The sequence below is a fragment of the Pseudophryne corroboree genome, chromosome 1, assembly GCF_028390025.1.
Source record: "Pseudophryne corroboree isolate aPseCor3 chromosome 1, aPseCor3.hap2, whole genome shotgun sequence".
Taxonomy (NCBI): domain Eukaryota; kingdom Metazoa; phylum Chordata; class Amphibia; order Anura; family Myobatrachidae; genus Pseudophryne; species Pseudophryne corroboree.
Genome location: NC_086444.1, coordinates 873,027,729 through 873,054,897, shown reverse-complemented (window position 1 = coordinate 873,054,897; position 27,169 = coordinate 873,027,729). Strand labels below are relative to the sequence as shown.

At 44.2% G+C, this 27,169-nt stretch overlaps 1 protein-coding gene across 1 annotated transcript in view; it reads left to right on the top strand.

Annotated features, from left to right (window-relative positions):
* SMU1 (SMU1 DNA replication regulator and spliceosomal factor) overlaps nt 1-14,909 on the top strand; it is a 75,111-nt gene extending 60,202 nt beyond the window's left edge. The window contains exons 4-12 of the mRNA XM_063920059.1: nt 5,645-5,755; nt 6,535-6,663; nt 6,829-6,948; nt 7,542-7,658; nt 7,739-7,866; nt 11,344-11,470; nt 12,708-12,875; nt 13,774-13,926; nt 14,716-14,909. Coding sequence (XP_063776129.1) covers nt 5,645-5,755; nt 6,535-6,663; nt 6,829-6,948; nt 7,542-7,658; nt 7,739-7,866; nt 11,344-11,470; nt 12,708-12,875; nt 13,774-13,926; nt 14,716-14,814 — 1,152 coding nt within the window. The 3' untranslated portion in view covers nt 14,815-14,909. The remainder of the gene's footprint in view (nt 1-5,644; nt 5,756-6,534; nt 6,664-6,828; nt 6,949-7,541; nt 7,659-7,738; nt 7,867-11,343; nt 11,471-12,707; nt 12,876-13,773; nt 13,927-14,715) is intronic.
* Nucleotides 14,910-27,169: the final 12,260 nt, after the last annotated feature.

The following is a 27,169-nucleotide window of genomic DNA, read 5'->3' as shown; positions in this document are numbered from 1 at the left end:
CGTGTGTCAGATTTAGCGGCTTTGTCACATAAAAGCCCCGAACTGGTTTTCCATATAGATAGAGCAGAATTGCGGACCAGTCCACAATTTCTGCCAAAAGTGGTGTCATCTTTTCATATAAACCAACCTATTGTGTTGCCTGTGGCTACTCGTGACTTGGAGGATTCCGAGTTACTGCATGTGGTCAGGGCTTTGAACGTTTATGTAGCCAGAACGTCTAGAGTCAGGAAAACTGAGTCGCTGTTTATCCTGTATGCATCCAACAAGCTGGGTGCTCCTGCTTCAAAGCAAACTATTGCTCGCTGGATCTGTAACACGATTCAGCAGGCTCATTCTGCGGCTGGATTGCCGCTGCCTAAATCAGTTAAAGCCCATTCCACTAGGAAGGTGGGCTCTTCTTGGGCGGCTGCCCGAGGGGTCTCGGCATTACAACTATGCCGAGTTGCTACTTGGTCAGGTTCAAACACTTTTGCGAAGTTCTACAAGTTTGATACCCTGGCTGATGAGGACCTATTGTTTGCTCAATCGGTGCTGCAGAGTCATCCGCACTCTCCCGCCCGTTTTGGAGCTTTGGTATAATCCCCATGGTCCTTACGGAGTTCCCAGCATCCACTAGGACGTTAGAGAAAATAAGATTTTACTTACCGGTAAATCTATTTCTCGTAGTCCGTAGTGGATGCTGGGCGCCCGTCCCAAGTGCGGACTTCTTCTGCAATACTTGTATATAGTTATTGCTGCAATAAGGGCTATGTTATTTTTGCATCAGGGTTGAACTGATGCTCTGTTGTTCATACTGTTGACTGGGTAAGTTTATCACAAGTTATACGGTGTGATTGGTGTGGCTGGTATGAGTCTTGCCCTGGATTTCCAAAATCCTTTCCTTGTACTGTCAGCTCTTCCGGGCACATTTTCTCTAACAGGTCTGGAGGAGGGACATAGAGGGAGGAGCCAGAGCACACCAGAATCTAAATTCTTTCTTAAAGTGCCCATGTCTCCTGCGGAGCCCGTCTATTCCCCATGGTCCTTACGGAGTCCCCAGCATCCACTACTGACTACGAGAAATAGATTTACTGGTAAGTAAAATCTTATTTTTCTTGTTAAATATACTTATAGGGACTGTTTATGAACTATGGAGACGAACTTTTTTTTTTTTTTCTGAATTTTTATCTGTCTGCTTGTTCTGGCATCACACAAAACATACTGGATGAATTTGTCACATTTTCACCATTGTATAGCTTAGTAACCTAGAAAGAAACTGAGATATGTATCATCTTGATGTGACATCAGGGAGAGGAGTACTAAAGGAAAAAGCAGACACTTGACACTCAGCACGTGCAGTGTGCAGGCTCCTCAAGTCCAAAATGATTGTATGTGTGTAATTTCTGAACTCGCTTAGTGCAGCTGGTTTTCCAGCACATAGTATTACCCTGAAAGTTGAAGTTCTGGTCATGTTTCAGCGGAACTTGACTCCGCCAAACCCGATGTAATGTGACTTCTCTACGGGGGAACCTAATTGAGGCAGAGACTCTAACGGGATGTGGCACAGGTGAGACTGTGTTTATATCACGTATACCCCTTATACCCAACAAGTTTTCTTTTCAGTTCAAGCGCCTGCATTTTCCTGTAAGCGTCTGCATCGCTATGACGATCAACAAGTCACAGGAGTAAATAGGGCTGCAGGCGTAGATCTCAGGCCAGCTGCTTCTCCAATGAACAGAGTTAGTAGCCCCAAGCATCTTTGTGTGTTAACTGCAATTATTGTTTACAAAGACATTTTGTGATCAATGTGTACCATATAAAACATACATTAGATGGCACTACTGTCTTTGTAAAATTAGTTCCGCTGAGCAATAACAGACATCTATTCGAGCAAAGCCATGGGCAAATGCTAGTGAATGAATAAAATAGTCTAGGTGAAGGAGAGGATTATGAAGCTATTAATCACCAAAGGATCTTACATTTAGGGGGATATCCAATTACCCGCAGTACATGATATCGACCGGGGTTATCCTCTATAAACCGGCACGAACTGCGGCTTATCAGGCTTTTCCTGTTACTTCACCGGGTGCTGGTTCCTGACAGCTCCCGGTGCATCGCTGCACCTCCGGCTCCCCGGTCATATGACCTCTCCCCCCGTCAACAGGTGGGAACAGGGGGGATGCGAGTGATGGCGCTGCCCCGGCTTCCCCGCCGGGGGGTCCCAGCACTGAGTTTGGCTCACGGGCTGCGGCGCCCCCACTGCAGTCCCAGCCTGCTGCAGCAGGCAAGGAACACTGACTTGCTACGGCTTATCAGGCATTTTGTTTCACCTGCCTTGGGCAGGCGAAACCACATCCCTGGAAATTGCCCCATTTTCAAGCGAAAACGGGGCTGTTTCTCACGAAAAACACAGGTTTCACTAAGCCTGTGTGTTTTCAGGAAGAAAGCTGTTTTGTTTTTGCTTTTTGTTTTTTTACGAGCGATCCTATTTGGATAGCCTGTTAAAAAAAAAAAAAAAAAAACATTGGTGATATATTGGAAAGTTTTTCGCACCCAATGGTTTATCTCCACTAATAGGATACCGGCTTTTAGTAGTGTCTTCTCGTATCATAGCGGTATGGGGAGGAGAAGTACAATTATTATATCTAGGGGGCACAGAGAACACTGGTTGTAGTTTGGAGAGGAGAGAGTCTGGGCACCAAAAAGTTACAACATTTTTCTCAGCAGCCACAGACTCCCTCTCCACTATACCCACCCCCAGTGACCAGCCAGCCAGTTTCCATTTGGTGCCGACAGGCTGAGCGGTCTTTGAAAGGCGTCCAACCGGATGTCCTTACAGCAGCTCCAACACCCAGCTTCTGTGGCTGTAGCATCGGTGACCGGGTCAGTGCCTTCCGCCGCGGGACCCCTGAGGGGTATAGAGCACCACTGCTCCCATGGCCCACAGCCAAACACAAAGGTGGCAGGTAAGCACGGCTCGCGGCTATTCACCGTCTGTGTAGGAGATCACCACCAGCAGTGCGGCTGTAGTGTCATCTCAGTGCTCTGCTTTGCCCAGTGTACCACCAGGGCAGTGTGGAACAGGGTTTTCACCTATGTGGGAGGTGGGCACAACCTGTTAGCCCCTCTCCCACCTTCGAGTGTGCTTGCTGCACAGTTGACTGCCCACCTCAGGCAAACTCCTCCTCTCTCTCACCTTTCCCTAGAGTGTTGGGCAGCCAATTTAGGGACATTGCTAACTCAGCACAGCGCAGAGAGAGAAGCTTGGGCTCTTGTCTCCTGCATACCTTGCTCCTAGCAGCCTGGTTGTATTGCAAAACTCCTTCATGCTTATCTGGCTGGATTGTTGAGTGTTTTTGCCCACTTATTCTCTGACTTTCTGCTGGTGTGTGTGTGTGTGTGTGTGTGTGTGTGTGTGTGTGTGTGTGTGTGTGTGTGTGTGTGTGTGTGTGTGTGTGTGTGTGTGTGTGTATACTGTTCACACTTGCATGGCCACAGGTGACTAAGGTTCGTACACACTAGACGATATCATGTACAATGTGCCCGATTCAGACATGTTCTCTTAAGATGCAGCTCATCGATAGATCTCCCGATATTTTCCTTCGGAATATTCTGGTACAGGACCTAATTCAGTAAGGATTGCAAATTCTGCTAATTAGCAGAATTTGCAATCCTTTGGATCGCATGCTGGGGGCTGCCCAGCATGCTGACTGGCGCTCAGCTGCGCCGGCAGGAGCCATCCTTAGTTTCTGCTAACAAGCAGAAATTGCGAACGTATCGCAATTTCTGCTTGTTAGCAGAAACTAAGGATGGCTCCTGCCAGCGAAGCTGAGCTAGGCCAGCAGGAGGCCTGCCGCCATGTTCTTGATCACGGTGGCTGCATGTGACATCACGCAGCCGCCGTGATCATGCCCCCGTTTGGCTGCCTCTTTCCCTGCAACGCTCCGTCTCCTCCCTGGAAACGGAGCGTTGCCCGCTCCGCGACCTCCTCTGCCTGATTGACAGGCAAATGTGAACGCATTTTCTGCTGCCCCTCGCAGAAAATGCGGGCACTGGACGGGCGCTGTGCATATGCGCCCTCATCTTTTTCTCATTATTTGTGGTTGGAAGAAATGATAATTCAAAATTCATTGTTCCATCAATGATGGCAAGTCGTACTGGGCCAGATGCAGCAAAACAGGCCCAAACCATGATACTACCACCACTGTGTTTTACAGGTTTTTATGCTGGAATGCAGTGTTCTCCTTTCTCCAAACATAACGCCTCTCATTTAAGCCAAAAAGCTCTATTTTAGACTTCTCTGTCCACGAAACATTGTTTCAGTAGCCTTCTGGCTTGTCCGGGGGATCTTTAGCAAACTGCAGTCGGGCAGCAATGTTCTTTTTGGAGAGCAGCAGCTTTCTCTTTGCAATCATGCCATGCACACCATTGTTGTTCAGTGTTTAGCTAATGTTAGAAAGGCCTTCAGTTGCCTAGAGGTTGCCTTGGGTTCCTTTGTGTCCTTGCAAAATATTAGACGCCTTGCTCTTGGCGTTATATTTGTTGGTTGACCATTCCTGGGGAGGGTAATAATGGTCTGAAATTTCCTCCATTTGTGTACAATCTTTGACTGTTGATTGGTGGAGTCCAAACTCTTTAGAGATGGTTTTGTAAGCTTTTCCAGCCTGATGACAACAACAAACATGAGTTGATAGGGATTCAGTATGATATCCCAAAGGATGCTGGTGGTCAGAATACCGTCAGCAACCCCCTCGACCATCAGAATCCCGACAGTTCCCCAGAAATTACAGTAACCCTGACCTGTTCTCTACCTTAACCCTCCCTTGTGGGTGCCTAACCTTAACCCTCCCCGGTGGTGCCAAACCCTAACCCTACCCGCTTGGTGCCTAATCCCCACTCCCTGGTACCTACCCATACCCTTCCCTGCACCCTATCCTCCTTTCTAATGTCTAAACCGAACTTCCCATCCCCCGTGGCAGTATGCAAGTGCATCCCGCTGAAAGAACGATCGGGATTCCAGGCGTCTTATTTTGACACAGGCATCCTGACTTGCGTCGGGATTTAGACGCTGGTCTTATGGCGTCCTTCGGGATTCCGGGATCCCGTCCTTTGGTAAATTAACTACATCCTTTTCTTTTAAAAAGACAGGTTGTCCACTCACACCTGATTGTCATCCTGAAACTACCATACCTTAATTTCACCTTCAAAATATCTGCTAAACCTACAGGTTCACACACTTGCCACTCATGGAAATATGATATTGGATAATTTTCCTCAATAAAAAAAATGAGCACGTCTAAAAAAATGTCTTTGTTTGATTTGGTTCTCTTTATCTACTTTCTAGACTTGTGTGAAAATCTGAGGTAGCTTGAGGCCAAATATCAGTAGAAATATAGAAAATTCTGAAGCGTTCACAAACTTTCAAGTACCACTGTAGAATTATAAAAACAGCATAGAGCACTTTTGTTCCTAAACTATTGGCTACATTTAATAAACAAAATTATTTCAAGTTACTCAGTCCATAGCTGAGGCATTAATCGTACTGCTTAAACCAGAAAAAGAGTATTAGACCACATTAAGTTATATTACATGGCTACAATTGTAGGTATATTTTCTTATGAAGATCTCTCTTTTGTGATTTAAATTCGTGAACTGTTTCACACAGGCGTACCCAGATGGCAGTAGCAAAGAGAAGAGGAGAGCAGCGATAGCTCAAGCTCTTGCTGGAGAAGTGAGCGTGGTGCCGCCTTCTCGTCTCATGGCGCTGTTGGGACAGGTAATGGAATATTATTAGCTTAACTTGATACCTGTTAACTTTGTAAAACTGTACTTGCAACGAGAAATATACTTCAAAGTGTACGTTTCTGTGGAACATATGCGGTGTGGCTGCATTATGCATAGTCTGCTCTCTCCATAGCACTGCCATCAGAATAATTACAAGGTGGCCACGCTTTACATCCAATGCCATTTATGACAGCTGGTTATGTCATGACCGCCTTGGGTTCCAATGAAGTTGCCAGGACCCATTATAAATAGTACTTTCCGGATAACCAGTCCCTGTACACTGAAAAATGAACATTTATGAGATTATCTGGGATTTCCCTGCATGATGGAAAGCCCAGGTGCTCCGCTACAGGTCTACCCTGCCTGCCCCTTTTACTGAGATAAGGGATAACTTGTTGGCAGTAGGTGAGACCTAAGAATATTTATTATTTTTCTGGGACATACAGTATAATGGCTTTCATAACTTACACACCTGCAATCCTTATGCATGTGAGAACTAGCAGTGTAATAAACACAGTGCAAAATTGTGACGTGCGTTTTGGTGAAGAAGGTAGGAATGATCTCTGCCATAAATGTGTTACATGTCTGTGATTTTACAGCTTCTATTCATATAGAAATATGGATCTTTTTATGTACTTCTCTATCATAATAGATTGCTATGTGTGTCATCTGTTAACATCTGCGTTATTTTACGTTAATAAAAATTGTGACTATTTTACTTTAATAATTAGTCACCAACTTACTGTTTGCTAACTGCTTTTCCCTTCTCAGGCCTTAAAGTGGCAACAGCATCAGGGACTTCTGCCTCCAGGAATGACCATCGATTTGTTCCGTGGTAAAGCAGCTGTAAAAGACGTAGAGGAAGAGAAGTTCCCCACCCAGCTGAGCAGGCATATTAAGGTACAACTTGTCCTCCTAGAGGGATGTTTTACATAGGATCTGTATCTGCGCTGACACTGAGGACATGGACTAGGCTGGACTAGCTGAACAATACTCCCACATGTGCTTTGAATGAAGAATAGCAGATCTCAGAAATACAGTAAAATTATTTTATTCCTTCAACAGTTTGGTCAGAAGTCTCACGTAGAATGTGCCCGCTTTTCCCCCGATGGCCAGTATTTGGTGACTGGATCTGTAGATGGATTTATTGAGGTGTGGAACTTCACAACAGGAAAAATCAGAAAGGCAAGTACTAATAGTTCTCCTAAGAAGTTTGCTCTAACATGTCTGTCCACATTGATGATCAGAATTTCCCTGTCCATCCCAATACCATTGGATGCATTGCAACCCATACGATCACTATCAGCTTAGTCATACTGTGTTAACACCTGCTGCTACTGGGGACATTCTGCATCCTATTAAAGGTCAATGGCTTCTGAGAACATATGTCGATCTATAGTCAGGAACTGCTGACAGACCTACACAATCTAAAATGTGTGTTTGTGTGTGTATATAAAGGTGCTACTAATATATATTTATATCGCCTACATCCAATTATCAAAGAATTAAAAGTTAAATCTATTTTCAAAATCACAGGTACAGAAATAAAGAGATCAATAAAGACTGTCAGGACAGACTCCAATTGATGTAATAGAATAACATGATTTAAAGGAGAAGCTTAATACTTTCAAGTTGAGCTATTGAAACTTTTACGCATTAATATATATATATATATATATATATGTGTGTGTGTGACAGGGGTGCAGTGAATATATATTTATTTATTTATTTTGTTTTACAACAGTCTTGCCTTGTCCTTACATGTTGTGTCTTTATAGGACTTGAAGTACCAGGCTCAAGATAACTTCATGATGATGGATGATGCTGTGTTATGTATGTGCTTTAGCAGGGACACTGAAATGTTAGCTACAGGAGCACAGGATGGCAAAATTAAGGTATTAAGAGGAACTCTTGATTGGCAGAATACTCTAAACCTAAAGATTTCCTGAAAATAATTTTGTTCCGTCTTCTACAGGTGTGGAAGATTCAGAGTGGACAGTGTTTGAGGCGATTTGAACGTGCACACAGTAAAGGTGTCACATGCCTTAGTTTCTCGAAAGACAGCAGTCAGATCCTCAGCGCTTCCTTTGACCAGACTATCAGGTAAGATAACCTTTATGTTGAGTGTGTAATCCCTCCCCCCCCCCCCCTCCGCCCCCAATTACTATTCAAAGAAATAAGTCTGCCATCTTTATCAGAATAATCACACTGAGAATAAGTGTTTTTATTGCAGGGGTTTTTTTTGTTTTTTGTTTTTAAATGCATCTGGCTATAAAGTAATTGAAGAGTTAAGCCACAACTTCCCAATATGATCACCACCAGTGGAGGCTACTATCTCTGTGCTGCAGCTCCAACCACACATTGCAGGGGGGAGCCGGCCAGCACATATAAACATACACGTGATGTATGTAATATGTGTGCTGACTGCCTTACCCAGGGATCAGTAGCTGCCGCTGTGCATCCCTGACCTGTCAGATGCCAAATGACGGGAGACAGCATTATGCTTGTCTATCAGCTTCCCCCCGGACTCCCATTGGCTCACAGGAGTCTGGTTCATCGAAGATGATAGACAAGCAGAGTGCTGTCTCCTGTCTTTCGGCATCCGGCAGGTCAGGGATACATAATGGCGGCGGCTGATCCCCGGGTAAGGCAGCCAGCACATATAAACATACATGTGATGATGTTGTATGTACTGTATGTGCTGGCCAGCTCCCCCCTGCAATGTGTGATTAGAGTTGCAGTCCAGGGGCATATTGAGAAGTTGTGACCAGATGCATTTTTGGTATGTGCTGGTTACATGATAATAACCCTTTATAGCTCTTTCATCCCTGTGGAGGATACTGCCTACCTTTTTGTAGCTAGTACCTCCCCTTTACATTCCATTGGCCTCAGTTTGCCTTATGTGCATTATTTAAGCTTCTGTAGCTGCTTTATGAGTATTTCATTTTTTCTTTTGAAATTTTCTTATCTTTTAATGTTACTAGTTCTTGCAGAGTTTTTGTTTGGCAGGAGAACTCTATTCCTAGCAAGGGGGTATCCTAGTCTGCTGCTTTGGCTACACCCAGAACCCACCCTGTCTCACCATGCTTGAGACAGGGCATGCAGACGAATATGGCATTCTTTGCCACTGGACAGATTGTGTGAAGCAATGCTAACTAGTGGCCACAAGAATCTCAAAAGTTCTGTGCCAGTGACCTAGGGGTTGTCTGATTCAGCCTTCTAAAGTGGAAGAGGAGAAGTTTCAGGGTAATTTAGATTTGGAAGATTCTGCAGGAAGGTGATATTTTTTACAGTCTTCAAGGCATGATGGATTTGATGATATTTATCAGTCAGGCCTTAGTCTTTGACAACCCAGTGAAACCTGAGGTAAACTTTGCCATTCGTTTTCCCCTTGACTGATTCATGGGAAAGTTGCCAAACAACCACCATTGCCATTCCTGAGGCGCTGTCTGTAAAGATGGTTTGGATCAGAAGCCAGAAGTGTGGGGTTGTGGTTAAGTATATTTTCTTTTACTGCAGGGGTTTTCCTCAGGCTGGTCTTAGGCCAATTAGGCAGTAGAAAGATGGACAGAACAGATAGCTTTCAGGGTGAAATTCAGATGTTCCTGACAATTTGTTACCCTTGGTGGAGTAGAACGGAGATGTTCTGGATTATGTGGGGGATGTGCCCATGGATATGACCCTTGTCTTGTCAAGGATTTCTGATTTTCTGTTGCAGCCAGACCCACTATTTGGCTTAAAAGCTGCAGGGTGAATGCAAAATCGCAAGGCTCTGGATGCATTACCTTTAGCTGGTTCTGTCCTCTTTGGGGAAGGATTATTATTATTATTATCCTTTATTTATATGGTGCCACAAGGGTTCCGCAGCGCCCAATTACAGAGTACATATGCACATAATCAAAACAGGAAAACAGTGACTTAAGGTGCATACACACAGTGAGATTCGGGCTAACCCCGATTCTCACTGTGCGATAGGGACTAGGTCTGTATCGCAAGCACATAATGACTGTGCTTGCGTGTACTGACTGTGCGATTTTGGGTAAGTGCAAATCTACGAAATTGACTTGCCTGCACAGCCTATCTAGGCTTGCGATGGGGATCGCGCATTGGCATCGCATCGGGATCGCAAGGTGACTTTCACGAACTTTTCTTACAATTTTGACTATATACTGAATATCGTAAGAAAAAAATCTCACCATGTGTACACCCCTTTACAGTTGAAGAAAATATAGAACAGGTACAGGGTAACTAAACCTAACTACATCAGTAGACGACACTGAGAAGTATTAAGGTGGCCGAAAACTGTAGGATTTGGGCAGTTGAGGATTATTAAAGTAAGAAAAGGATAAGCACATGAGGGTAGAGGGCCCTACTCGTGACAGCTTACATTCTAAAGGGGAGAGGCAGACAGACAGGGGTGACACAGACGGGATACACAGAGAGCATGGAACAGAGGGTTGGGATGAGATTTGGCTGGGTTTTAAGAGCCCGTTTTAAGTTCTGTAGAGAGGTGGAGAGTCTGAGAGGGAGAGGTAGAGAATTCCAGAGTAAGGGAGCAGCACATGAAAAATCTTGGAGATAGGAGTGGGAGGAAGTAATCAGAAGACAGAATAGTCGGTGTGCATTAGCAGAGCGAAGAGGACGGGTGGGGGAGTAAAGGGAGATAATGTCAGAGATGTAAATGGGAGAGGAGTGGGTGAGGGCTTTGTAAGTTAGTGTAAGAAGTTTGAATTGGATTCTGAAAGGGAAAGGGAGCCAGTGAAGGGCTTGTAGGAAAGGGAAGGTGGATGTAGTGCGTTTGGTGAGGAAGATGAGCCGATCTGCAGCATTGAGTATAGATTGGAGTGGAGTGAGGTAATTGTCAGGGAGGCCAGTTAGGAGGAGATTACAGTAATCCAGCCTGGAAATGACCATTGAGTGGATAATGGTCTTGGTTGCATCCTGGGTGAGAGAGGTTCTGATCCTGGAATTATTTTTATATTTTAGATGCCATTATTGCAGATTCCTCCTTCTAGTTATGAATGTTAAACAAAAAGGGGCAGTGGTTTTGTCCTTTTGTGTCCCAGGGAGCTCCCCCCAGAGGTTGTTTCTGTGGTTCCTGTGGAGATCACCAAAGGGAGAAGCAGTCTGAAAATTCATCAGCCCCCTCCTCTGGACACCTCTCCAGCAGTCGGGTGTCTGCTGCCAGCAGCTCCTTGTTCCCCTAGGGTTAGCGTGATCCGGTATACAGTCTTCCTCTGGGGGAATGTCCCGCTCCATCTGTGGGGGCGCAGGGTTCAGCAGGTACATGGCTGGGAGAGAGAGCAGTTGCGGCCGGTGACACAGGGAGAGGGGCTGAGACACCCGGAACCTGTGGAGGAGGAAAGGGGGATTCAGGGAGGAAGAGGGAGCAGCACCTTTCACCCGGTAGAGGAGAATGCCGGGCTGAATGCCCAAAAAATGAAACCTGGGGGGGGGGGGGAGAGACACTTCAATGTGCAGTAGTGTCGGCTATATCCAACTGTTCTTAATCTTTAGATGACCAATTTATATGGCTGTCATATTATTTTTATATTGATCTACCTTGATACTTTGTTACAGAATCCATGGCCTAAAATCTGGAAAAACCTTGAAAGAGTTTAGAGGGCATTCATCGTTTGTGAATGAGGCAACTTTCACACAGGATGGTCACTACATTATTAGTGCTTCATCTGATGGCACAGTAAAGGTATGGAGTTCATTGTGATGCATGCATTCATCCTTCATACCCATGCCCATTTCATTGCAGATTCATACTGTGCTCATTTATGGGGAACGAATTGTAGGCCTGGCATGTGCTGGTCCTTTATTAGGATATGTGTGTTTTGATTTTGTTCCAATTGGTCTTTAAATTATGCTGTGTTTCTATTGATCGCCACATAAATAACTTATGGTAGTAATGACCCATGGGCCTTTATTCATTTTTCATGATTGATTTTTGTTTTTATTTGCTGCTGACAATTTTAATACTGTACTTGAGTCACCTACAGATATCTCTCTCCATTTCCCTTATACATACCCAGCATATTATTTCCCTTTGCAGCATCTGATTTCCATATTGGATTTTCCAAAATGTATTCCATTTAATGTGTACTGGCGTTCTACCACTGCATTGGTGCATAAGATTACAGTTATCTATGATAAAACATATCCAATATGTCACAGCCCACTTAGTATCCTGCTCTGCATTATAAACCATACTGTACATAGTTTGGTGTCATCAGCAATTATGGGCGCCTTACTTTCTAGGCCAGCAGTGAAGACATTTAAAAGGACAGGTCCCACATTTTCATGTAATATCCCACCAATAATTTCAATATCATGTGAATATATTCTATTTAGAACTACCCACTTTCTTCCTTCAGCCTGTTTCCACCCATGTACATAGGTTTTCCCTAAGGCCTAGTACTCTCAAATGTTGGTTGGATTTGCAAACGCATTCAGTACTTTTTTGTATGTTACATTAATAGTCAAATTACTAACATCCAGTTTACCGCTTTATAAAAAAAAATCTTATGTGTAACCAGTGCTATAAAAATGCGTGTATAATTGAGAATCTCACTCCTCAGGATCCTGTAACAATACCAGTGCCACAAGTCAGGCTCAGACATCTGTTTCCTGTTTTTTTTCTGTAATGATTGGTGCCACATCTCCTTTCTGTCAGTCTTGCGCACTGGACAGATTTTATGAAGGAGTTTATAAATGAAAGAAATACTGTAGTGGTTTATCAGATAACAAACATCACTTCATCACATAATGTGTAGTACATTTGCCAGTGATCTATCTTAGTGTTCTTTTGACATAACTGCACTTCCTCCTACGTTAGAGACACATAAAGTTTTAGGCTATACAGCCTAGTAAAGCTTTTACCATGAGTAAATTAAATAACATTTGCTATTTTATTTTTATTCTAAAAAAAAAAACAGGTGTGGAATATGAAGACCACAGAGTGTGCCAATACATTCAAGTCACTTGGCAGCACTGCTGGCACGGACATCACAGTCAATAGTGTTATTCTACTGCCGAAGAATCCAGAGCACTTTGTTGTGTGTAACCGATCAAACACTGTTGTTATTATGAACATGCAAGGACAGGTAACCACATTTCCCACACAATGTCTTCTGTATTTAACGTGTACCCAGAAACTTTGGCATAATCCAGAATAAATGACACAACCAAAGAACTTTATTATGATGAAAAGAGATGTAAAGCATTATTCTTATTGAGAAAATGGTGCAGTCTGTCCCTGTTTTGTATGCCAACTCACAGCTACCATTAGTTGGGGTTATTTCTCCATCAGGAAAACTACTGGCTGGTTTCCTGCCCCTTGTGACCATGATATGTTCCTCTTTCCCTCATTGCTGTCAGCTTGTATAACTTTGTCTATTATTTATCGGTACTGCCCAGGAAGACTAGCAGAACCTCATCTCCCCCCCCTCCCCCCGACTGGAGCTAACACGTATTATCTTTAATGTAATTTTTTTCCAGAGGAGGGAAGGTGGCTATGCCTCGCAAATGTTGGCCATGAGCTGTGGCTTCACTATGTGTCTATCATTTGGATGTCCTACTCTGCCTCATTATTACAGAGAATATACCCCTGAATGTTGCAATGTGTAACCATAGTGGGGTATTAGGTTGAGAACCGATGGTATAGAGGGAAAAACAATCAGAATTGCATGATGAATCCACTTTCCCAACAAGTCGTTCTTTCTCAGTGAGGTACTACAACCCCAGGCATACAAATAATGGAATGTGTGCTTTACTCATGCAATTTAGGGGCAGGTGACTAAGACACCCAGTTTAATGAAAGTCTATTTTGTTTATTCCATAATGGCAAACAAGACATGTATGCACAGAATTCCTTAGGCTATCAGTGAGAGTAGATTAACCCGACTGTGTCAGTTTTTATTTGTTTTTCACATAATTTACAGATCTGGTAAACTGTGTACAGTATAGCTGAATGGAGTAATGAGATCTCTTTATGCCCATCAGATTGTAAGGAGCTTCAGCTCTGGTAAGAGAGAAGGTGGAGACTTTGTGTGCTGTACATTGTCACCCAGGGGAGAGTGGATCTACTGTGTTGGAGAAGATTTTGTGCTTTACTGTTTCAGCACAGTTACTGGCAAGCTGGAGAGGACCCTGACTGTGAGTGATGACCACTTACTTTCATGCATTGTGCTATGTTTTGTACCTGTCCCTATCCTAATTAAATATCTTCTTCACTGCATTGTTCTAATACACCTGTGTATGTAGAAATGGTGTTTTCTTGGCCATGTCACAGAAACTGTTTAAAATGTAGGTCTTGTTACTATACCTCTTTAACCTTTATATGTGGCATAGTTGCCTACCCTTCTGCATCCTGCGCACTCTACCTGAAACTAGTTTTTAAAAGTAGCCAAGTATGATATGTGTACTACTGTCATCAGCTTGAACTGTCCAGTGTCTCATGCCTGCTTATCTACCAGTCTCTAGACTTCCAGGAAGCTAGACTGCAGCACTAAGGCAATATGATAGCTGGATGTGGCTGCCTTATCACAGTAGTACTGCTGTGCTGGTATCTGCAGCCTGGCTACTGTAGAAGCACTGTCTAAGCTTCTTTGTGCAGATACTGAAACTGGGCTTTTCGGTGGAGTTATGCACAGTAGGGTTGTTGTAGTAAATGTACTATCGAGAATGAGCACAGTTTGGGAGGTTAAGGTACTCCCAAGGGACAGTGTGCAAATAAGTCATTTAAAATCAGATGTTGCCCTGTAGTTTAATTGACTGTCATACAGTAAATTGTGTGTCATGGGACAAAGATTATCTCCAATAGGTTGGTGCAAGCTTCCTTACATGAAGAGATCAACAATAACTAAAACTATATAAACTGCAACTGAAAGAAAGATGGGGAAACTAACAGCTCTAGTAAAACTTCTACTATGTTTATTCATCTAGGTACATGAGAAAGATGTTATTGGCATCGCCCATCACCCTCATCAGAATCTGATTGGTACCTACAGTGAAGATGGGCTTCTCAAGCTTTGGAAACCATAGAAGCACAATACACCCCTTTTTCCCATTGTTGGGAATAGATTGTTTTCTTGGCAGTGCTATGAATAAAATGTTTTACTTTTTGTTTTTTAAGTCAATATATTCCAGTTATATTTTATGTCTGCATTTACATGGATACAATATTCCACTACAGTTATTTTACCACTGTTTGAATCAGTGATAAACTAGTGATCAGAACTGCCAGACAGTCCCTCATTTCATCCATGTTTTAAAGTGGCACAGATGTCTGCGATCTATGAATATAAATAATTCCAGTTTGTTGATACTAATTTATGTGTGGTGTGTGTTAAAAAAACAAAACATAGAAAGAAAAAAAAGGTACATGGGAACAGGGAAAGAATTGAGAATGGCCATAATGCAAAGGGCATATCGCAAGGGAAAGACAAGGGAGGAACTACATAAAGGGTTAAGTATTAAAGGAAAAGGAGAGTTGGAAGAAACCTTGAGGTGCAGCCCCGTCACCCACCGAGCCAGTGAAAGTCACAAAGATGAAAAGGCTGTCCTAATACTGAGGACATTTGCTATAGAATCACAAGCTGCCAAGTTTATACGTTTTCTGTCTGGATCATTTAGTTCATTTGAAAGCTTTAATTTTATCATTGTTCATTTAAACAAATGGGTAAACTTATAAGACGTTAATTAGAATGGTTATTCAAGTATTTGTATTAGTTCTAGACAGACATGGACTGCTTCCACATCTACCATTAAAGAAATAGAAAACTTGGCTTTACAATATTTATTTATTACAATTGGCAGGATGTAGACTGGGAAGGAGGAATTTTGAAGGGAGGGTGTTCCTGGATAGGTCCCACTCACAAGATGCCCCCATCGAATCTCGGCCCATCCTATGTGGCCTAGTGCCCTAGTAACTTGCATCAAAGGGATTAGGAAAAACACAAGGAAAAGGAAGCCAGAGTGGTTTGCGAAAGATGTAGCAAGTATTGTGAAAGCAAAAAAGATGACCTTTAGGGAAATATAAGCAGACGCAAAATAATGAAGACAGAGGTGTATCTTGTTGGACACGGAAGGAGACTAAGGGGTATATTCAATAGAGTCGGGTCCATTCCGACATGCAGTTGTCAGAATGGACCCAACAACCCTATTCAAAGAGCAGCCAAATCTGACTGTCTGATTTGGCCGCTCCCGGAGTCTTGTCCTGCCGCTGCTGTCAGTGGCTGCCGGGTGCGCTGACAGCAGCGGCGGTGGGAGCTGTCAGCGGCGCCAGGAAGGGGGTGGGGGGGGGGGGGGAGAGCTGTCAGCAGCTGCCTTGTCTGCGGCGGTGGGGGCAGCAGCGGGAAAGCAGCGAAGGAGGGGAGATGGAGAGGAGGAGATGGGGCGAGCAGCGCTGCATCAGCGGAGGGTTGCGGCGTCGTCCACCCGGCTCCAGCAAGCGGGACCTCACTTGCTGGAGCCGGGTGGACACTGACGCTGGGTTCCTGCTCTCCCCGCTGCAGCACTGCCGCCGATCAGCGTGCATTCCGACAAGTCGGGTTTCCCGACTTGTCGGAATAAACGGGGCCCTAATGAATAGGTTGGAACCCCTTCCGACAGTTATATTGAATATACCCCTAAGAAGGTAATCAGATGTGCAAAGGCACAAGTTGAGGAGAAAATGGCTGTCAGTGGGCAAAACTTTCTTTTTTTCGGTATACAGTATAAGCGAAAGGAGAAAAACAAAAGGTAAAATAATAAGACTAAAGAAAGATACTGGGAGTGTTATTGAGGGGGACAACGTAATAACAGATCATCTTAATAATTTCTCCGTATTCACTACTGAAAGAGAGGGAAAGGGGCCACAGTTAAGTTGTAGGTATATTCAGAAAAATGAGGTAGAAACAAGTACACTTACAGAGAAGGTCCTTACAGAATTCTGAAAATTGAAAGTAGATTAATCGATGGGGCCAGATGGGATACATCCAAGAATACTAAAAGAGCTTAAAAGGGTGCTGGTAGAACCATTAGTAATTATTCAACCAGTCACTAGCTGCAGGTGTAATACATCAGAAGTAGGGAAATTGATGGAAGCACTTAAGAGTTGTAGATTATCTCAAATCCAGCAATTTACAGGATCCCAAACTGCATGGATTTACTGGGGGGAAGTCATGTCAAACAAATCCTATTGACTCTTTTCACTGGGTGACTTAAGTAAATGGATAAAGGGGGATGTGGATATAGCTTATCGACACTTTAGTAAGGCTTTTGACACTGTTCCACATCACAGACTGTTAAATAAACTTGAAAGTTTGGGATTGGAAACTAAAATGGTTAAATGGATAAAATCTTGGTTGCAGGACAGAAAACAGAAAGCTGTGGTAAATGGAGTGCATCCACAGGAGGGAAATGTTACCAGTGGATTACCCCAGGGATCTGTATTTGGACCAGTGCTTTTTAACATTTTTATTGGTGACATTGCAAACAGTATTGAAGGGAAAATAGGAGTCATGCTAGACTTACCTTTTGTTAACTCCTATTCCATAGGAAAAACAAGTGTGTAGTACTCTGCGCTTCAAAACAAGGTGCTACAAATAATCCTGACACCCACCCACAGGGATGTCAAACAAACAATGATATAGCAAAACAAGAAATAGATTATGAGCTCCTAAATTGGAATTGTGAGAAGTCTTATATATATATATATATATATATATATATATATATATATATATATATCTCTTATAAAGTCTTGTGATGGTGGCAATGGTACCTCTTCTTTATATCCTCAGAATGACCTCATAATAAAGACCAAAAGGGACAGAAAACACTTCTCATAGTGTGTATCAAATGATTTTTGATGACTGAACGTGAAAGGCACAGATAGAGAAACACAGAGACGAGATTTACTTCGTACCCTCTTTAGGCATCCACTATGCCAAATTTCACGTGTAGGTCATACAATTCATCATGTCGCTCCTTTTGAATTCACACCTGATGACTTTCACGCACTGTAATGGATCTCGATGTAACCAATATGAATCTCCCTCAAAAAGATATAAACATGCTCCACATAGTGTAATAAGTAGATATTAATGATAAAAAAATCACATTAAAAATAAAGCGTAGTACCGTATAAAGCCTTGTTGGTCCCAAGGCATAAGTAAACACACGCACAGAACAGATGGTGAAACCCCGGTAGAACTGCCCTCCTGATTACTCTGCAAGGATCCTTCAATGGCTTTGTTCAAGGTACACCAAAACACCTAAGTGTGTTGGTGTACCTTGAACAAAGCCATTGAAGGATCCTTTTATCATTGATAAATTGTTTATCTACTTTTCTCATACGTCCTAGAGGATGCTGGGGACACTTCAAGAACCATGGGGTATAGACGGGATCTGCAGGAGACATGGGCACTTTAAGACTTTCAAAGGGGTGTGAACTGGCTCCTCCCTCTATGCCCCTCCTCCAGACTCCAGTTTAGAATATGTGCCCAGTGAGACTGGATGCACACTGAGGAGCTCTCCTGAGTTTCTCTGAAAAAGACTTTTGTTAGGTTTATTATTTTCAGTCTCCCTGCTTCTTGGGACTGAGGGGAGAGAAGCAGACCTACTTCTGTGAGTTTCAAGGCTCTGCTTCTTTGGCTACAGGACACCATTAGCTCCTGAGGGTCTGAACGCTAGTTATGCCTAGATGCTCGGTCCCAGAGCCCGCCTCACCCCCCTTGCAGAGCCAGAAGTCAGAAGACAGGTGAGTAGAAAAAGATCAGAAGACTTAAGTGACGGCTTTGAGGTACCGCACAGTGGCCGCTCTGCGCGCCATGCTCCCACACACAGCGGCACTAGAGGGCGTGGGGGTGGGGCACCCTGCGCAGCATTAAAAACCTCATTTAAGACTGGCAAGGTGGTTTTTAAGTGCCAAGGCACTAAATCCGAAACCCCGCCAGTATAAATATTTTAAAAAATAGCGGGGCTGAAGCGCGCTATTAAGGGGGCGGGGCTTAGCCCTCACAGCTCTCATCAGCGCCATTTTCTCTTCACAGAGCTGCAGAGACGCTGGTCCTTCCTCTACACTGCTGTATAAAATAACAGGGTGCAAAGCAGGGGGGGGGGGGCACAGTTATTTTGGTGCTATATATGTATTTATAAAAGCGCTAACAGGTGTGAGGCTTTGTATAAGGGTTTTCAGTACCGAGGATGAGCGCTGGGTTGTCAGCTGGCAAACTCCCTCTGTGTTTCTCTGACAGGCTTTACTGTGGGTCTGTCCCCTATATGCCCAGTGTGTCTGTGGGTGTCGGTACACGTGTGTCAGCATGTCTGAGGCTGAGTGCTCTTCTCAGGAGGAGGCTGGAGTAGGGACAGAAACGGCTGTGGGAGTGACAATGTCGGCACCGCCGACTCCTGATTGGGTGAATGTTTTGAGTGCTTTAAATGCAAATGTGGCTTTATTAAATAAAAGATTGGATAAATCTGAGTCTCAGAACCAGGCATGGAGAAAATCCGTGGAGGATGTGTTGTCACAGGTCCAGACCCCCTCAGGTTCACAAAAGCGTTCATTTACCCAGATAGAAGATACAGATACCGACACGGACTCTGACTCCAGTGTCGACTGTAGTGATGCCAGATTAAATCCTAAACTGGCTAAGAGCATTCAGTGCATGATTGTGGCGATAAAAGACGTGTAAAATATCACGGAGGATCCTGCTGTTCCTGATACAAGGGTCTGTATGTATAAAGGAAAGAAACCTGAGGTAACGTTTCCTCCCTTTCATGCACTGAACACGCGTTTTGAAAAGGTTTGGGAAAATCCTGACAAGAAGTTTCAGATTCCCAAGAGAATTCCGGTGGCGTATCCGTTCCCCTCTGGGGATAGGGAAAAGTGGGAGTCACCCCCCACGGTAGACAAAGCTCTGTCATGACTATCCAAAAAGGTGGCATTTCCGTCTCCTGACACGGCAGCCCTAAAGGAACCTGCGGATCGTAAGCAGGAAAATACATTGAAATCCATTTATGTCACTACAGGTACGCTGCTCAGACCTGCTGTTGCTTCGGCGTGGGTGAGTAGCGCTATTGAAAAGTGGGCAGATAACTTGTCATCTGAGATAGATACCCTGGATAGGGATAGCATTCTTTTGACACTTGGTTATGTAAATACAAAATTGCTTTCTAACAAATATTTAAAATGCCCGCTCTAATATATACTGCGGACGCCAGGCGCATCTTATTACCATATACGATAAAAGTGCGTTGTACATTGCAAAACACTACATCCCTTAAGAGAAAACAATACACGCACACATTGTCTGAGTTCCAAAGCTCATTGATGTATATATTTGTTATTTAAAGGATATGTATTCAATATAGCACAATGTACAGTATATATATATATATAGTTACATGGTTACAATTTATACAGTAAGCAGTTAATACAAACTAAATCAAATACATACATGGCCAGCGATACAATTACCATATTTTACTCAATGCTTTCTACGCGCCGCGCCAGTTCCTCCATTTTTAGCTGTGTCTCAACTCCAGCTAACCGAAGCAAAATATTACCAACACTCCATCTCGCTCAGGACCCAAGGGAAAAAGGACAGAGGGGGTAATTCCAAGTTGATCGCAGCAGGAATTTAGTTAGCAATTGGGCAAAACCATGTGCACTGCAGGGGAGGCAGATTTAACATGTGCAGAGAGAGTTAGATTTGGGTGGGTTATTTTATTTCTGTGCAGGGTAAATACTGGCTGCTTTATTTTTACACTGCAAATTAGATTGCAGATTGAACACACCCCACCCAAATCTAACTCTCTCTGCACATGTTAAATCTGTCTCCCCTGCAGTGCACATGGTTTTGCCCAATTGCTAACTAAATTCCTGCTGCGATCAACTTGGAATTACCCCCAGAGACTTCTGTGTGTCTCCTCAGCAATACACTATGTAGTTTGGGGGAGTGCACAAATCTAGTCTAGGGGAGGGAACTTTCTCATTCATGATGAGTCACTGTTCAGTTCATATGCAAACAAGGTTTAGCCTTGATGGACAAATTACAGGAGATAGCCACTGGTCAGGCATGCTGTCTTCCAGGAAATCCATTGTTCTAATAAGAGTGACTTTAGCTTTCATACATTTAATCATATCTACTTGTTGCAATGAGCTACAACTTAATAACAGGCATCAAATTGATATACACATTAATCTGGTTGCTTTAATACCAAACACGACATGTCTATCTTGCTTCGTTTCAATAATACACATACGTGACGTTACTCCATTAAATACATTTAAAACATGTCTGGTGCTTGATATGTTCAAATTATGTGTTGTATGAAATATGTGTCGAATCTATCTCTGTGGCATGTCTCTGTAAATGCATATGTTACCATATATTGCTGTGCTCGCTGCGTGTATTTGCAACCATAGCGACTCATAATGTGTGGAGTCTATATGTTCTCTCTATGTAATATTTTTGACTTCGACAGTTATATCAAGGACGCTGCAGCCTACCTAAAGGAAGCTGCGGGAGAGACTGGCCTTTTGGGATCAAGGGCCAATGCCATGGCAGTATCAACTAGAAGAGCATTGTGGATTCATCAATGGTATGCTGATGCTGACTCTAAGAAGGCTATGGAGTCTCTGCCGTATAAAGGTGGTGTCTTTTTTGGTGACAGCCTCGCTGACCTGGTATCTACGGCTACCGCGGGTAAGTCATCATTTTTACCTTATGTTCCTGCACAACAAAAGAAAATGCACCACTATCAGATGCAGTCCTTTCGGCCCAATAAATACAAAAAAGGACGAGGGTTTTCCTTCCTTGCTTCTAGAGGAAGAGGAAAGGGAAAAAGGTCACCGGCTGTGGCAGGTTCCCAGGAGCAGAAGTCCTCTCTCGGCATCTGCCAAATCCACCGCATGACGCTGGGACTCCTCTGCGGGAGTCTGCACCGGTGGAGGCACGTCTCCAACTCTTCAGTCAGTTCTGGGTTCGTTCGGCCTAGACCCATGGGTACAAACTGGAGTTTCAAGACGTTCCCCCTCGGCGTTTTTTCAAATCAGCCTTACCAGCTTCTCTTCCGGTCAGGGAGGTAGTATGCAATGCGATACAAAAGCTGTGTCAAAATCAAGTAATTGTCAAGGTGCCCCCGTCACAACAGGGGGAAGGTTTTTATTCGAGCCTCTTCGTGGTCCCGAAGCTACCGAGATATTGTTCCAGGTTGAGGGACCCTCAAGCAATAACGGTGGACGCCCTAGTGACACCGTGGGTGTTTCAGTCGGTATATGTGTTCCCTCCGATTCCACTCATTCCAAAAGTGATAAAGATCATAAACAGAACAAGGGTTCATGCAATCCTCATTGTTTCAAACTGGCCAAGGAGGGCCTGGTATCCAGATCTTCAAGAATTGCTCATAGGAGATCCCTGGCCTCTTCCTCTACGAGAGGATCTGTTACAGCAGAGGCCGTGCGTGTACCAAGACTTACCGCAGCTTCGTTTGACGGCTTGGAGGTTGAACGCCGGATTCTAGCCCGAAAGGGTATTCCCAGTGAAGTCATTCCCACACTTTTTCAGGCTAGAAAATTAGTAACGGCGAAACATTATCACCGTATTTGGAGAAAATATGTGTCTTGGTGTGAATCCAAGAAGGCTCCTACGGAAGAATTTCAGCTGGGCCATTTTCTCTATTTTCTGCAAGCAGGTGTGGATGCGGGCCTAAAGTTAGGCTCAATTAAAGTACAAATTTCGGCCATGTCAATTTTCTTTCAAAAAGAATTTGTCTCCCTTCCGGAAGTTCAGACTTTCGTGAAAAGCGTGCTGCCCAACCAACCTCCCTTTGTGCCCCCGGTGGCACCATGGGATCTTAACGTGGTGTTGCAGTTCCTGCAATCTCATTGGTTTGAACCTTTACGTAAGGTAGAGTTGAAATTCATCACTTGGAAAGTGATCATGCTGTTGGCCTTGGCCTCTGCGAGGCTGGTGTCTGAATTGGCGACTTTGTCTCACAAGAGCCCCTATTTGATCTTCCATGAAGATAGAGCGGAGTTGAGAACTCGTCAGCAATTTCTGCCAAAAGTGGTGTCATCGTTTCACATGAACCAACCTATTGTGGTGCCAATGGCTACTGTCGCCTTAGCGGAATCGAAGTCTCTAGATGTGGTCAGAGCTTTGAAAATTTCTGTAGCCAGAACGGCTCAGATTAGGAAAACGGAGGCTCTGTTTGTCCTGTATGCTCACAACAAAATTGGGGCTCCTGCTTCCAAGCAGACTATTGCACGCTGGATCTGTAATACGATTCAGCAAGCTCATTCTACTGCTGGATTGCCGTTACCGAAATCGGTGAAGGCCCATTCTACCAGAAAGGTGGGCTCATCCTGGGCGGCTGCCCGAGGGGTCTCGGCTTTACACCTTTGCCGAGCGGCTACTTGGTCGGGTTCAAACACCTTTGCGAAGTTCTACAAGTTTGATACCCTGGCTGATGAAGACCTCTTGTTTGATCAATCGGTGCTGCAGAGTCATCTGCACTCTCCCGCCCATTCTAGAGCTTTGGTATAAACCCCATTGTTCTTGAAGTGTCCTCAGCATCCTCTAGGATGTATGAGAAAATAGGATTTTAATACCTACCGGTAAATCCTTTTCTCTTAGTCCGTAGAGGATGCTGGGCGCCCGTCCCAGTGCGTACTGTTTCTGCAGTTATTAGTTATGGTTACACACATCTTGTGTTTCGTTTATGGTCAGCCCGTTGCTGATGTTGTTCATGCCATTGACTTGCGTTGTTGAATGCCATGTTGTACGGCTTGCTTGAGGTGTGAGCTGGTATGTATCTCACCTTAGTTTAACAATAAATCCTTTTCCTCGAAATGTCCGTCTCCCTGGGCACAGTTCCTATAACTGGAGTATGGAGGAGGGGCATAGAGGGAGGAGCCAGTTCACACCCCTTTGAAAGTCTTAAAGTGCCCATGTCTCCTGCGGATCCCGTCTATACCCCATGGTTCTTGAAGTGTCCCCAGCGTCCTCTACGGACTAAGAGAAAAGGATATACCGGTAGGTATTAAAATCCTATTATTACACTATGTGGAGCATGTTTATATCTCTCTGAGGGAGGTTCATATTGGTTACATTGAGATCCATTACAGTGCGTGAAAGTCACCAGGTGTGAATTCAAAAGGAGCGACATGATGAATTGTATGTCCTACATGTGAAATTTGGCCCAGTGGAGGCCTAAAGAGGGTACGAAGTATATCTCGTCTGTGTGTTTCTCTATCTGTGCCTTTCACGTTCATTCATCAAAAATCATCTGATACACACTATGAGAAGTGTTTTCTGTCTGTCCCTTTTTGTCTTTTTTATGAGGTCATTCTGAGGATATAAAGAAGAGGTACCATTGCCACCATCACAAGACTTTATAAGAGACTATATATAAAAACTTCTCACAATTCCAATTTAGGAGCTCATAATCCATTTCTTGTTTTCCTATTCCATAGGGTCCACAGGTATTACGCTGGGGGAGTAGGTGGTTGGAGTTGGAACGGGCACCAAACAGTTAAAGCTTTAGCTCCCAGAATGCACTGATCACTCCTTCCCTATACCCCAGCCTCAAGCCAGCCAGTTTAGTGAACAAGGCAGGACAGAGAAGGAAGAATGGTACACACAAGAAATACACTGATGTTAGAAGAGGAGAACTTTGTGACCATGCAGAAAACCTAATGAAGCCAGGTACATCAGGGTGGGTGCCCTGTGGACCCTATGGACTTCAAAAGAAGAGTTAACAAAGGTATGTCTACCATAACTCTTATTTTCTTCTTCAGGGTCCATATGGCTCCACAGGGATTAAGCTGGGGATCTCCTAAAGCAGTTTACCCTATGGGAGGGGACAATCCTGAGCTGATTAGAGAACCCAAAGGAAACATCCTGGGAGGTGAATGTGTGAAAGGCTTTGAAACTGAGGAAACTCTGGACGGAAGACCACGTGGCTGCTCTGCACAACTGTTCAGCATAAGCTTCATGACTAGCTACCCAAGAGGGCCCCACAGATCGAGAGGAATGAGCTGTAACCACACTTGGAACACGGAGGTCCTCATTCGTGTAAGCCTGAGAAATAGTAATTTGCAGCCATCATACCAATGTCTGCTTGTTAGCAGGCCAGCCCTTTTTGTGAGAACCATATAAAAAAAAAAAAGCATTTGATTTATGGAAAGATTCTGTGCGATTCACGTAAATGTGATGCGCATGTACAACATCAAGCAGGGCTTCCCCTGCAGAAAGTGTTGAAGATTGAAAGGCTGGAACTACAATCTCTGTATTAATATGGAACTTGGATACAAATTTGGGGAGGTATCCAGACCTAGGGGTAAATTTACTAAGGTGGGAGTTTTTTAGAACTGGTGATGTTGCCCATAGCAACCAATCAGATTCTACTTAACATTTGTCTAGCTGCTTCTAGAAGATAATATATACAATCTGATTGGTTGCTATGGGCAACATCACCAGTTCTAAAAATCTCCCACCTTAGTAAATTTACCCCCTAGTTCTCAGGACGGTCCTGTCCGGGTGGAAAATCAAAAACTGGGGAGCAACAGGATAGCACTCCTAGGTCAGACACTCTGTGAACAGAAGACATAGCAAGAAGGAAGAAAGTCTTCTACGTTAGCCACTGAAGTTCACAGATTCCAAAGGTTCAAACGGAGGTTCCTGTAAAGCTCTGAGAACCAACGATCAGTCCCATGGAGCCACTGGAGAGACAAAAGGGGACTGAATGAATACAGATGATCCCCTTAAAAATAAAATAAAAAGGGCCTGACAATCAGGTAGGAAAGCAATCTTTCGCTCCAACCAGACAGAAAGAGCAGAGACCTGTACCTTGAGGTGGACACTAGGCAGAGTCCTAAAATCAATCTGGCCCGGAGAAAGGCAAAAATTCTGGCAACTCTAAAGGCTGTAGGATTATAGCCCTTGTGAGACCGCCTGAGAATAAGTGTGCCAAATCCTGTGGTAAATCCTAGCTGAAGCAGGTTTACAATCTTTAAGCATAGTTTGCACAACAGGGACTGAGAAACCCTTAAATCTTAAGAGGGATACCTCAAAAGAGCTGTGCTGTCAAAGACAGACAAGCCAGATATGGGTGTAGACAGGGACCCTGAGTCAACAGATCTAGCTGTAGAGGAAGCTGAAAGGGAAAGTCTATTGACAGACTCTGCAGGTTGGCAAACCAAGGCCGTCTTGGCCACACTGGTGCTATAACATGCACAATGCCACACTCTCTCTCTTGAAATTAAGAAGAACTCTCATAAGGAGTGTGACTATAGGGAAGATGTACGCAAGATTGAAGGGCCACTACAACGCCAGAGCGTCCACGAAGGCTGCCTCGGGATCCCTTGTTCTGGACCCATACACAGGCAGTTTGTGGTTGTAGCGTGAGACCATGCGATCCACATCTGGTAGGCCCCACTTGTCTATTAGAACCTGAAAGATTTCTGAATGCAGAGCCTGCTCGCCTGAGTTGAGGACTCCTGGGATGAACACTGCCGAGACAGCCGGAATAAAACGTTCTGCCCAAGTGAGAATGTTTTCCACTTCTCTCATGGTGGCCTGACTTTGCAAGCCTCCTTGATGATTGAGGTAGGCTACCGCGGTAGCATAGTCCGACTGGGTCTTAACTGGTCGGCCTTAGAGAAGGTCCTGCACCAAAATGAGCGCTCTGTACACTGCCAGTAGCTCTAGTATGTTTATGGGCAGATGACTTTCGTGGATTATACAACGTCCCTGAAAGGACCGTTGATTTGTCACTGCTCTCTACCCACATCTGACATCTATAATGAGGAGTGCCCATCCCAGAATCCAAAAGCGGCAACCCTTGTCCAGGTGGGACTTTTGTAGCCACCATAAGAGGTAGAGCTATAGTCCCAGGGAAAGCCGGATTGTTTTAGATCTGATGAGATGCCTGTTCAAGCGTGGCAGGATCAGTTGTTGGAGAGGTGTGGAGTGGAACTGGGTGTACTCCACCATGTCGAAGGTGGACACCATGTACCACAGGACCTGCATGGCTGAGTGAATGGACACTCGCCGGTGTCAAACCTGTGGAGATGAGACTGGAGGGCTGTGATTTTGTTCTCTGGTAGAAAAATCCTCTGGGCCTGAGAATCTAGGAGGGCTCCTAGATATAACATTCTCTGAGAGGGAGACGAGCAGGGCTCTTTCCAGTTGATGATCCAGCTGTGCGCTCGCTATAAGGCAATGGAGATATTGTCGCAGGACCTCCGGAGACTGGGCTAAAATCAGTAGGTCATCCAGGTAAGGAAGAATCCAGACCGTCTGGTGTCTGAGATGTGCAGCCATTATTGCCGGAATTTTGGTAAAGACCAGAGGGGACGTGGAAAGTCCAAAGGGCAATGTCCGGAACTGATAGTTTTGCTGGTGGA